The 14,265-nt window shown below is 40.8% G+C and overlaps 1 protein-coding gene across 1 annotated transcript in view; it reads left to right on the plus strand.

Moving 5' to 3' along the window:
- LOC110447186 (alpha-catulin-like) overlaps positions 1-14,233 on the plus strand; it is an 84,013-nt gene extending 69,780 nt beyond the window's left edge. Inside the window, exons 12-16 of the mRNA XM_021492718.1 lie at positions 5,585-5,635; positions 9,718-9,978; positions 10,367-10,489; positions 12,516-12,599; positions 13,147-14,233. Of these exons, the coding sequence (XP_021348393.1) occupies positions 5,585-5,635; positions 9,718-9,978; positions 10,367-10,489; positions 12,516-12,599; positions 13,147-13,329 (702 nt within the window). The 3' untranslated portion in view covers positions 13,330-14,233. The remainder of the gene's footprint in view (positions 1-5,584; positions 5,636-9,717; positions 9,979-10,366; positions 10,490-12,515; positions 12,600-13,146) is intronic.
- The last annotated feature ends 32 nt before the right edge of the window (positions 14,234-14,265 follow it).

Raw genomic sequence — 14,265 nt, forward strand, 5'->3', positions numbered from 1 at the left:
TTGGTGGCTGAGGTTAAGTTACATGTTGAGGTGATAGCTACATGATGTTTGTACAGTGATGTTGGTGGCTGAGGTTAAGTTACATGTTGAGGTGATAGCAACATGATGTTTGTACAGTGATTTTGGTGGCTGAGGTTAAGTTACATGTTGAGGTGATAGCTACATGATGTTTGAACAGTGATTTTGGTGGCTGAGGTTAAGTTACATGTTGAGATAATAGCTACATGATGTTTGTACAGTGATGTTGGTGGCTGAGGTTATCTGTTGTACCAGTACTACACTGAAGCCACTGCCATCACCCATTATCTTGTTTGCTTCCCAGGAGAGTTATATACCGACTAATTAGCTCTCCAGTGCTACTATAGCCATGTAATCAGATTCTGTAATCCGTTCAGTTTTAAAATTTCAACCTCTTCACAAAATTTGCCTGATCAAATTTTATCAGATCTGGCAAACAGGACTGTGTAATCAGTCCAATATGGAACATTTCTTTTGAACCAAAGCTTTGATATTCAATTGCTGATTTGGTTTTTTTATTTCTTCTACAAAATTGGTTCCTTCCTGACGAAAATTGAACGAAATTTACTGAAAACTGTTCAAAGTTGGCAAAGGGAAGATAATGGATAAAGTTGTAATCAGTTGTACTAGGGAAGATAATGGATAAAGTTGTAATCAGTTGTACTTTTGCTGAAAAACCTCAACTTTAACTGTTTTATGTATCAATGTTCCAGATGTTCTTAAAGAGAGAGTTTCGCCTGGCAATATTATTGATGTTCAACATTATGGATATCAAAGTTTTAAAATATAAAAAAAAATATCTGTTTTAAATAATTTACTAAATCCTACCGTAAAGCAGAACTCTAATAGAAGTGCAAACACAAAACAATTTACATTGACCTGCGATACATGTAGGTAACACTGAAATTCCTCTCATTTCACTGTGTGTAAGATAGAGCTGTCCAGGGTGAGAAAGAGGTGTAAGAAATTTCCTTCCTACACCCCATTTCACCTGATGTGATGTCACGGTGGCTGAACAATGATGTGACGTCACGGTGGCTGAACAATGATGTGACGTCACGGTGGCAGAACAATGATGGGACGTCACGGTGGCTGAACAATGATGTGACGTCCCAAATTTGGAAATCTCTGATGCTGCAATGGGGAAAAGGCGACGTCATGAAATCCAAACCTTTTATGATATGTTTACTGTATAGATTAGAAAGATGTGATAAATTTTTCTATACAAACTCCGTTTGTAATTATGGGGTATGATTAATCTGGCTGACAGATTAGTTTTCGTCTACAAAGCTCAGGGGGAAAATTGATATTTCAAAATGGTAGCCAGTCCAAACGCATTTTCATGGTTTCTGAGCTCATTTTGGAAGTTGGAATAAGAGAAAAATACTCTTTTATGCCCAAGTGTGTAGGAAAGGGAAATTCCACCCTTAACAAGGGTTTTTAAAATTTGGTAAAACCCGAGGCTGTACATAACCTAACTCTCAAACCAATGAGCTAATTGGAGGATAGATAACCCTACTCTCACACCAATGATCTAATTGGAATATAGATAACCCTACTCTCGCACAAATGAACTAATTAGAAGATAAATAACCCTACTCTCATACTCATGAGCTAATTGGAATATTGATAACCCTGCTCTCACACCAATGAGCTAATTGGAATATAGATAACCGTACTCTCACACAAATGAGCTATTTGGAATATACATAACCCTGCTCTCACACAAATAAGCTATTTGGAATATAGATAAATTTACTCTCACACCAATGAGCTAATTGGAATATTGATAACCCTGCTCTCCCACCAATAAGCTAATTGGAATATACATAACCCTGCTCTCACACCAGTCAGCTAATAGGAATATGCATAACCCTGCTCTTACACCATTCAGCTAATAGGAATATACGTAACCCTGCTCTCACACCAGTCAGCTAATTGGAAAATACATAACCCTGCTCTCACACCAGTCAGATAATTGGAATATACATAACCCTGCTCTCACACCAGTCAGCTAATTGGAATATACATAACCCTGCTCTCACATGTACACCAATCAGCTAATTGGAATATACATAACCCTGCTTTCCCACCAATAATCTAATTGGAATATACATAACCATGCTCTCACACCAGTCAGCTGAATATACATAACCCTGCTTGCCCACCAATAAGCTAATTGGAATACACATAACCCTGCTTTCCCACAAATAAGCTAATTGGAATATACATAAACCTGCTTTCCCACCAATAAGCTAATTGGAATACACATAACCCTGCTTTCCCACCAATCAGCTAATTGGACTATACATAACCCTGCTTTCCAACCAATAAGCTAATAGGAATATACATAAGCCTGCTCTCACATGTACACCTATCAGCTAATTGGAATATACATACCCCTGCTTTCCCACCAATAATCTAATTGGAATATACATAAACCTGCTTTCCCACCAATAAGGTAATTGGAATATACATAACCCTGCTCTCACACCAGTCAGCCAATTGAAATATACATAACCCTGCACTCCCATTAACAAGCTAATTGGAATGTACATAACTCTGCTCTCACACCAGTCAGCTAATAGGAATATACATAACCCTGCTCTCACACCAGTCAGCCAATTGAAATATACATAACCCTGGGCTCCCACTAACAAGCTAATTGGAATATACATAACCCTGCTCTCACACCAGTCAGCTAATAGGAATATACATAACCCTGTCTCACACAAATAAGCTAATTGGAATATACATAACCCTGCTCTCACACCAATAAGCTATTTGGAATATAGATAACTCTGCTCTCATACCAATGAGCTATTTGGAATATAGATAACTCTACTCTCACACCAATAAGCTATTTGGAATATAGATAACTCTGCTCTCATACCAATGAGCTATTTGGAATATAGATAACCCTTCTCTCACACCAATGAGCTAATTGGAATATAGATAACGCGACTCTCACACCAATGAGCTAATTGGAATAAAAATAAAACACCACTCTCACACAAATGAGTTAATTGGAGGATAGATAACCCTATTCTCACACAAATGAACTAATTGGAATATAGATAACTCTACTCTCACACCAATGAGCTAATTGTAATAAAAATAACCGTACTCTCACACCAATGAGTTAATTGGAATATTAATAACCCTACTCTCACACCAGTCAGATAATTGGAATATACATAACCCTGCTTTCCCACCAATAAGCTAATTGGAAAATACATAACCCTGCTCTCACATGTACACCAGTCAGCTAATTGGAATATACATAACCCTGGTCTCACACCAGTCAGCTAATTGGAATATACATAACCCTGCTCTCACACCAACCAGCTAATTGGAATATACATAACCCTGCTCTCACGCCAGTCAGCTAATTGTAATATACATAACCCTGCTTTCCCACCAATAAGCTAATTGGAATATACATAACCCTGCTCTCACATGTACACCGATCAGCTAATTGGAATATACATAACCCTGCTCTCACACCAGTCAGCTAATAGGAATATACATAACACTGCTCTCACACCAGTCAGCTAATTGTAATATACATAACCCTGCTCTCACAGGTACACCAATCAGCTAATTGGAATATACATAACCCTGCTCTAACATGTACACCGATCAGCTAATTGGAATATACATAACCTTGCTCTCACACCAGTCAGCTAATTGTAATATACATAACCCTGCTCTCACATGTGCACCGATCAGCTAATTGGAATATACATAACACTGCTCTCACACCAGTCAGCTAATTGTAATATACATAACCCTGCTCTCACATGTACACCAGTCAGCTAATAGGAATATACATAACACTGCTCTCACACCAGTCAGCTAATTGTAATATACATAACCCTGCTCTCACAGGTACACCAATCAGCTAATTGGAATATACATAACCCTACTCTCTCACCAGTCAGATAATTTGAATATACATATCCCTGCTCTCGCACCAGTCAGCTAATAGGAATATACATAACCCTGCTTTCACACCAGTCAGCTAATAGGAATATACATAACTCTGCTCTCACACCAGTCTGCTGGTCTGGTCATGGTATTGATTATCTAGGCTGTCAGGTCTCTTAACTGGTCCTGGTCTGGTCATGGTATTGATTGTCTAGACTGTCAAGTCACTAAACTGGGCCTGGTCTGGTCATCCAATAAGCTAATTGGAATATACATAACCCTGCTCTCACACCAGTCAGATAATTGGAATATACATAACCCTACTCTCACACCAGTCAGATAATTTGAATATACATAACCCTGCTCTCGCACCAGTCAGCTAATAGGAATATACATAACCCTGCTCTCACACCAGACAGCTAATAGGAATATACATAGCCCTGCTCTCACAACAGTCAGCTGATAGGAATATACATAACCCTACTCTCACACCAGTCAAATAATTGGAATATACATAACACTGCTCTCACACCAGTCAGATAATTTGAGTATACATAACCCTGCTCTCACACCAGTCAGCTAATAGGAATATACATAACCCTGCTCTCACAACAGTCAGCTAATAGGAATATACATAACTCTGCTCTCACACCAGTCTGCTGGTCTGGTCATGGTATTGATTATCTAGGCTGTCAGGTCTCTTAACTGGTCCTGGTCTGGTCATGGTATTGATTGTCTAGGCTGTCAGGTCACTAAACTGGTCCTGGTCTGGTCAGGGTATTGATTGTCTAGGGTGTCAGGTCTCTAAACTAGTCCTGGTCTGGTCATGGTATTGATTGTCTAGGGTGTCAGGTCTCTAAACTTGTCCTGGTCTGGTCATGGTATTGATTGTCTAGACTGTCAGGTCCCTGTACTGGGCCTGGTCTGGTCATGGTATTGATTTTCTAGGGTGTCAGGTCTCTAAACTGGTCCTGGTCTGGTCATGATATTGATTGTCCAGGGTGTCAGGTCTCTAAACTGGGCCTGGTCTGGTCATGGTATTGATTGTCTAGACTGTCAAGTCACTAAACTGGGCCTGGTCTGGTCATGGTATTGATGGTCTAGGGTGTCAGGTCTCTAAACTGGTCCTGGTCTGGTCATGGTATTGATTGTCTAGGTTGTCAGGTCTCTAAACTGCTCCTGGTCTGGTCATGGTATTGATTGACTAGACTGTCAGGTCCCTATACTGGGCCTGGTCTGGTCATGGTATTGATTGTCTAGGGTGTCAGGTCACTAAACTGGGCCTGGTCTGGTCATTTTTTCAGAAGCTCAAAAAATAATCTGGTGGGCATCATCGTTTTCAAAGTCAAGTTGTGTATAGAATACATAGTAATAATAGCCGTTTTTTGTAAATTGTCTGACTGGCAATACCAGGTACCATTTTGATATCCAGGACTGGCGTATTTTGTTTTCAATTTGGGTAATTAAGAAAATATTACTGACATAAATGTTATCATAGTGTATGGCTGTATGCTGATATACGAGGATAAAGAGGATAAAGCCGAGTTCTGATCAGATCAGCACCAATGGTTGAGGATCAGTAATGTACAGGTTTTAATAGACAATTAAGTAATAGTTTTTATCATTTGTTTTATAGAAACATGGAACAACTTCTCGTGGCCTAAGACCGGTCAAGCTGGATGCTGAGGTAAGTGCTTGTATTCGACCACTTCACATTATAAACAATACACACTTATCCATATTCAACATATGCACCGTGGGGTTTTGATTGACAATTATAATGGTTCTGGTACTGTTCATGAAAGGTATTTGTAATGGGGTTGGGTTGGGGTTGGGGGGTTGGGGGGTTGGGTTNGTCTTCGCTATGATCGGCTGAGACATTTTGGACAAATTCAAAATTCATATATCCCATTAATGACTATGATACTTGTTTATATATAAACTTAATTTATTTTACAACAATTATGAAACACAAGTTATTTAAACCTATATTAATAACTTTTGTTGGCCCGGACGTCAGTGCTCAGAGGGTCTTAATGTGGGAGGAAAACGGAGTACTCAGAGAAAACTCATGTGGTTGGGCAGGTTTCCCTTTCATATCCAATTATTCAAACCCCAGCTGCCTTGGTGAAAGGCAAGTGTGTTATCCGCTGCGCCACCTGACCCCCCTAACTTACTTCTATAGCATGTTTGACTTTTGAGTTTTGTTTGAGCTCTAAAGCCTGTAGGCTGTTGGCCTCGGGCAGACTATATGTATAGACTCTCCATTAGGCCATACTGCCTCATACAAAGTAGGTCAAATTGTCTCAGGGAACAAAAATGGCTGAATGTGTTATAGCGTCCAGTAGCTAATTCCAGCATTGCTAATGATAATATTTATCCAAACATGTATGTCCATCACAGTAAATGTGGTATTTCTTTTGCTTCATTATCTCAGTGAAGGTGACCTGATCAGTAATCCTGGGTCATAGCTATGGGATGCCTTAACTACCACTGTACAACTCTCTAAGAAATCAATAAGTTTGGAATGATATCTTTGCTGCAATTAACTTTACAGTGGTGCTGCTAACTCGAGACCTGCAAGTTTTACTACCCAAGAAATTGTCAGTCCTGTCTCTGTAGGTTACAGGAATGATGTGAAGTATGTAACTTTAATAATCGCGTATACTACCTCAGATAAACCAAGGGGTCTCGTCCAAAGAGCTAGATACAGCACCAACTAACCAGGGGCTTTTAGTCCATAGGGCTGAACACATCACCAACAAACCAAGGGGTCTCGTCCATAGGGCTAAACACAGCAATGACAAACCAGGGGCTTAGTCCATAGGGTAAATACAGCACTGAAAAAAAACAGGGGCTTAAACCATAAGGATAAATATAGCACCAACAAACCAGGGGCTTAGCCCGTAGAGCTAAACACAGCACTGACAAACAGGGGGCTTAGTTTATAGGGATAAATACAGGGCTGACAAACAGGGGGCTTAGTCCAAAGGGCTAAACACAGCACTGACAAATAGGGGACTTAGTCATGAGGGCTAAATACAGTGCTGACAAATAGGGGACTTAGTCATGAGGGCTAAATACAGTGCTGACAAATAGGGGATTTAGTCATGAGGGCTAAATACATTGCTGACAAATAGGGGACTTAGTCATGAGGGCTAAATACAGTGCTGACAAACGAGGGGCTTAGTCCATAGGGCTTAACACAGCACTGACAAACAGGGGACTAAGTTTATAGGGATAAATACAGGGCTGACAAAGAGGGGGCTTAGTCCAAAGGGCTAGATACAGTGCTGACAAATGAGGGGCTTAGTCCATAGGGCTTAACACAGCACTGACAAACAGGGGACTTAGTCATGAGGGCTAAATACAGCCCTGACAAACCAGGGGCTTAGTCAATATGGATAAATACAGCACTGACAAACCAGGGGCTTAGTCCATAGGGCTTAACACAGCACTGGCAAAAAAGGGACTTAGTCCTGACAAGCCAGTGGTCTAGTTCTAGTTCTCTTTCTCTAATCCTGTTTCTTATTTGCCACTTACCTGATATGTAGCATTAACTGATCTGATCTCCAGCATTGATAACAATTATGTGGAGATAGAAAAGACTGGGTGTAAGGGAGAAGGATGGAGGGTAGGTGGGTAGGGTATGGAGATACAAAAAAGTGGGGTCGAGGGAGAAGAATTGAGGGTAGTTGGGTAGGATATGGAGATAGAGAAGAGTGGGTGTAAGGGAGAAGGATGGAGGGTGGGTGTTGGTTAGGGTATGGAGATAGAGAAGAGTGGGTGTAAGGGAGAAGGATGGAGGGTGGGTGTTGGTTAGGGTATGGAGATATAGAAGAACGGGGTGAGGGAGAAGGATGGAGGGTGGGTGTTGGTTAGGGTATGGAGATATAGAAGAACGGGGTGAGGGAGAAGGATGGAGGGTGGGTGTTGGTTAGGGTATGGAGATATAGAAGAACGGGGTGAGGGAGAAGGATGGAGGGTGGGTGTTGGTTAGGGTATGGAGATATAGAAGAACGGGGTGAGGGAGAAGGATGGAGGGTGGGTGTTGGTTAGGGTATGGAGATATAGAAGAACGGGGTGAGGGAGAAGGATGGAGGGTGGGTGTTGGTTAGGGTATGGAGATATAGAAGAACGGGGTGAGGGAGAAGGATGGAGGGTGGGTGTTGGTTAGGGTATGGAGATATAGAAGAACGGGGTGAGGGAGAAGGATGGAGGGTGGGTGTTGGTTAGGGTATGGAGATATAGAAGAACGGGGTGAGGGAGAAGGATGGAGGGTGGGTGTTGGTTAGGGTATGGAGATATAGAAGAACGGGGTGAGGGAGAAGGATGGAGGGTGGGTGTTGGTTAGGGTATGGAGATATAGAAGAACGGGGTGAGGGAGAAGGATGGAGGGTGGGTGTTGGTTAGGGTATGGAGATATAGAAGAACGGGGTGAGGGAGAAGGATGGAGGGTGGGTGTTGGTTAGGGTATGGAGATATAGAAGAACGGGGTGAGGGAGAAGGATGGAGGGTGGGTGTTGGTTAGGGTATGGAGATATAGAAGAACGGGGTGAGGGAGAAGGATGGAGGGTGGGTGTTGGTTAGGGTATGGAGATATAGAAGAACGGGGTGAGGGAGAAGGATGGAGGGTGGGTGTTGGTTAGGGTATGGAGATATAGAAGAACGGGGTGAGGGAGAAGGATGGAGGGTGGGTGTTGGTTAGGGTATGGAGATATAGAAGAACGGGGTGAGGGAGAAGGATGGAGGGTGGGTGTTGGTTAGGGTATGGAGATATAGAAGAACGGGGTGAGGGAGAAGGATGGAGGGTGGGTGTTGGTTAGGGTATGGAGATATAGAAGAACGGGGTGAGGGAGAAGGATGGAGGGTGGGTGTTGGTTAGGGTATGGAGATATAGAAGAACGGGGTGAGGGAGAAGGATGGAGGGTGGGTGTTGGTTAGGGTATGGAGATATAGAAGAACGGGGTGAGGGAGAAGGATGGAAGGTGGGTGTTGGTTAGGGTATGGAGATATAGAAGAACGGGGTGAGGGAGAAGGATGGAAGGTGGGTGTTGGTTAGGGTATGGAGATATAGAAGAACGGGGTGAGGGAGAAGGATGGAAGGTGGGTGTTGGTTAGGGTATGGAGATATAGAAGAACGGGGTGAGGGAGAAGGATGGAGGGTGGGTGTTGGTTAGGGTATGGAGATATAGAAGAACGGGGTGAGGGAGAAGGATGGAAGGTGGGTGTTGGTTAGGGTATGGAGATATAGAAGAACGGGGTGAGGGAGAAGGATGGAGGGTGGGTGTTGGTTAGGGTATGGAGATATAGAAGAACGGGGTGAGGGAGAAGGATGGAGGGTGGGTGGGTAGGATATGGAGATACAGAAGAGTTCCTGGTTGGATAGTAACAGGTTTTTTCCAATGGTTCCTGGTCTGGTAGTAATGTTTTTTTCCAATGGTTCCTGGTCTGGTAGTAATGGATTTTCTGATACTGACAGGTTTTTCCAATGGTTTCTGGTCTGGTAGTAACATGCTTTTCCAACGGTTCCTGGTCTGGTAGTAATGGGGTTTTCCAATGGTTCCTGGTCCGGTAGTAGCAGGCTTTTCCAAGGATTTATAATTTTGTGTACGGGATTGATAGATGTGTGACCTTTGAACTTTGCAGAAATTGGTTTTATAGTATCGTCTACAGGAATTATTAATGTGTGACCTTTGACCTTTGCATAAATTGAGTTTATAGTATTGTCTACCCGAATGATAAATGTGTGACCTTTGGCCCTTCCAGGAACAAGCGAAGATTGCAAAGCTCGGCCTGGAGATGAAGTTGATCACGTCAGAAATGGATGCCGAGACTGACAAGTGGGAGGAGCCAGATAATGACATTGTGAAGCGTGCAAAAAACATGTCCAGTATGGCTTTTAGTATGTACCTGTTTACACGCGGGGAAGGGCCACTGAAAACCACACATGACCTATTTGTACAAGCTGAGTATTTTGCTGAGGAGGGCAACAAGCTTTACAAAACTGTGCGTGAGTTTGCGGACAGAGTAAGTTACCACACCGGATCATCGTCATCACTACATCTAACCTGAAATAAGATAGTAATGTTATGGTAAAATTGGCTTTATAAAATGTGTGGGATTTGAAACACTACAAAATAGAATTCAAACCTGATGTGCACATTTATCAAATTTTTGCTTTATTTTTGTATTCCCTCAATTTTGGGTGCACATTAATATTGGCAAGGGTCAAGACAAGTTACTGCAAGCGGAGATACATTTTAACACATTATAATTTGTTTGTTTTTCTTTTCAATTTTTTGGTCTTTTAAAATAAAAACATTTTTTTTTTTTGTGAAACAGACAATGTTATTTGTCTAGACCTTTAAAAAGAAAACAAGTTTAAAGAGAATGATGTTGATTTGTCATATCGTAGGTACCAATATGTGTTCATCGGGAGGAACTGCTGTCTCATCTGGACAGGATTCCTTCCTACTGTCAACAGCTCCAGGCCACACTCAAGTCTTCTACGTATGGAAAGTCAGCCACATTTAACAAGGTACATTGTACATACAGAAAGTCTATCACATTTAACAAGGTACATTGTACATACAGGAAGTCTATCACATTTAACAAGGTACATTGTACATACAGGAAGTCTATCACATTTAACAAGGTACATTGTACATACAGGAAGTCTATCACATTTAACAAGGTACATTGTACATACAGGAAGTCTATCACATTTAACAAGGTACATTGTACATACAGGAAGTCTATCACATTTAACAAGGTACATTGTACATACAGGAAGTCTATCACATTTAACAAGGTACATTGTACATACAGGAAGTCTATCACATTTAACAAGGTACATTGTACATACAGGAAGTCTATCACATTTAACAAGGTACATTGTACATACAGGAAGTCTATCACATTTAACAAGGTACATTGTACATACAGGAAGTCTATCACATTTAACAAGGTACATTGTACATACAGGAAGTCTATCACATTTAACAAGGTACATTGTACATACAGGAAGTCTATCACATTTAACAAGGTACATTGTACATACAGGAAGTCTATCACATTTAACAAGGTACATTGTACATACAGGAAGTCTATCACATTTAACAAGGTACATTGTACATACAGGAAGTCTATCACATTTAACAAGGTACATTGTACATACAGGAAGTCTATCACATTTAACAAGGTACATTGTACATACAGGAAGTCTATCACATTTAACAAGGTACATTGTACAAAGAGAAAGTCTATCACATTTAACAAGGTACATTGTACAAAGAGGATGTGTATCATATTTAACAAGGTACATTGTACTTAGAGGAGGTGTATCACATTTAACAAGGTACATTGTACAAAGAGAAAGTCTATCACATTTAACAAGGTAAATTAAACAAAGAGATTATTATGTCTATTATTAGTGTTTATTTGCCTACCTATTCTGTCCTCTCCTTATTTGCCAAACTATTCTATCCTTCTCTCTTTATTTGCAAAACTATTCTATCCTTGTCCCTTTATTAGGTCACCTGAGACAAAGTCTCAAGTGACCCATCCTAAATGCCTTTTGTCCGTCGCCGTCTGTCGTGAGTCCATACACAATTTACATTTTCGACTTCTCAGAAACCGCTGATCTGATTTCAATAAAATTTTGCAGGAACCTTCCTTGGCCAAATATGCACCAAATTTGTTAATTATAAGGTTCAAAACCCCAGGGTCTAAAAGTAGTTAAATTGGCTTAAATTTTAAAAATCTTCTTCTCCAGACCCAGATATGCTGGAAGCCAATACTATTACAGGTGGAAGGGTCTTAAGGTACTTCATCGATGTGATTAGATAGATGTGAATTTCATGACCCCCAGACTCCATGTTTGCCCCTGGGGAGGGGGCGGAGTTTACTATAGTTTATATAGGAAAATGATACTTAAGGGTATGTTTGGTTCATTTTCAATTGGAAATTATTCAAACTTGACAGACATTATAACTATGAAACGCCGGTTTGATAATTTGAAAGTTCGGGCCCGGGCTCACCCCCAAGGGCTGAGGGGCGGGGCTTAAAGTGGTCAAATTGGCTTAAATTTTAAATATTTTCTTCTCTAGACCCAGATCAAAATTGTGAATTTCATGACCCTCGAGCTTCACATTTGCCCCTGGGGAGGGGGTGAAATTTACTATAGTTAATATAGGAAAATGCAACTTTTGGGTATATTTTGTTCATTTTCTACTGGAAATCATTCAAACTTGATTTTGCATTACATGAAGTTCAAAAAAATGAATTCTTTTTCATCAATAACATCAGTTTTTACATAAATCAGGTGACTGTTAAGGCCCATATGCATGGGCCTCTTGTTTGCCTACCTATTCTGTCCTTCTCTCTTTATTGTGTACCTATTCTGTCCTTCTCTCTTCATTGTGTACCTATTCTGTCCTTCTCTCTTCATTGTGTACCTATTCTGTCCTTCTCTCTTTATTTGCCTAACTATTCTGTCTTTTTTCTTTATTTTCTTACCTAATCTGTCCTTGTCTTATATCAGTTAATCACATTTTTTGTCACAGGTGGACAGTGCTATACAGGAGACAAAGAACTTAATGAATGCTATTGCCAAGGTGGTTACCACAAGCTTCATCTGTGCTACCAAGGTAAGGCCAAACTCACATACTTATATACTTGGTTAGCTAAACATGTAGATTACCTGGCCTTCTGAAACAATTACTTATTTTTACCTTTCCAATGATATATTGTAGGCTGGGAACGATTTGCCTTTTAAAAAACCCTTTGCCATTCACTGTAAAAAAAATATTTTAATTTTGCTTTTAAAATTTGACTGTGTATAGTATGTTTTGTGTTAATACCAGGCAAGAGCTCGCTATCAAGATAAATTTGGCCTATGATGGGCAGAATTGACAAAATTAAACTGCTGTGAAAATTTCCTAATATAGAGAAACTGTAAAATGGCTTCCTTGTCGTAATGTCCAAATGTTGGGATCACTGTCATAGACTGTGTTCTCATTGGTCAGTTATCTTAGACTGAGCTCTCATTGGTCAGCTAATCTCCCACTTACTTTTAACCAACATGTAGTAAACTGAACAGGCTTGAGTAATCGGGAACCGGGTCTGAGGATATAAGCTGTAGAAGTAGTTCCACACAAATTCCATTTAACAGTACAACTTCACGTTTAATTGCAGTACAACATAGACTATCGTCGCTCACCAGGTGGTAGTAGAAGATGGCGTAGCCAGTCCTCAGCTGATGCTCGTTCTAACAGCTCCGACAATGAGTCGGTGTATAGCAGCTCTGCTGACGGCATGCAGAGGAGCTCATCATCAAGTCGACAGTTCTCCAGTAACAATAGCCTAGACCGGGCGTGACTGGAGTTTAGGCTGCAAGGAGTCTGCTGAGGTCAAAAGGTCAACGACTGCTGATGTCATCTATTCATCCAATATTGACTGCTGACACTAAAATGAAAGCCTGTGATTGGTTTACAATAAGTTTTGTGGGTATATAAATTTAGGGGTCAATAACTGGGCAGAGGTCAAAACATTAATACCAATAAGGTTGTGTGAGGGTCAGTACCACATCCTGACCAATAAGGTTGTGTGAGGGTCAGTACCACATCCTGACCAATAAGGTTGAGGATCAGCTTCAGTTGCCGTGGAGTCTAACCGTCGATGGAGTTGAGCTTGGGCTGACCAGACCTGTAAGTTTAATTTTCAGACTAGACAAGGTCATATGATAAATGGTTTGTCAAGGTCAAGTAAGAGGGGATAAGGAAAAGCTTGAGCAGACACTGTCAGGATACAATTTTCATTGGCAGGTTCCTTTTACAGGAAGGAGGCTGGAGTTATTCCCCTTTTACAGGAAGGAGGCTGGAGTTATTCCCCTTCTCTCATCATTGAGTGAAATAATTGGTGATCAATGTCTGTGTGAAAGGCTGACTTCCACACTGTTAGTGATCTATAATGAAAGGCTGACTTCCACACTGTTAGTGATCTATAATGTAACAGTTTTACATTACTTTTTGTTGTATTCTTGCCATTTTATTTACTAGGCATGTTTTTATTGTTGTGATTAGGTCAGTAATTTTACCTGAGCAAGTTTATGATTTTTTTTTTAACATGTTGATTCAGTATTTATTTTAAGGAAGGCCCTGATTTATAGGACACTGTTGACTGTACAGCAAAACCTTGTTTTACTTTTGCCATTTGTCAGCAGAATGTGCTGAAGTGAACAAGAGAGACTACAACAGAAGGGGAACATTGGCAGTAACAGAGATGGCAAATAAATGGGGGGGGGGGGGGGGGGGG

The sequence above is a fragment of the Mizuhopecten yessoensis genome, unplaced genomic scaffold (genome assembly GCF_002113885.1).
Source record: "Mizuhopecten yessoensis strain PY_sf001 unplaced genomic scaffold, ASM211388v2 scaffold377, whole genome shotgun sequence".
NCBI lineage: Eukaryota > Metazoa > Mollusca > Bivalvia > Pectinida > Pectinidae > Mizuhopecten > Mizuhopecten yessoensis.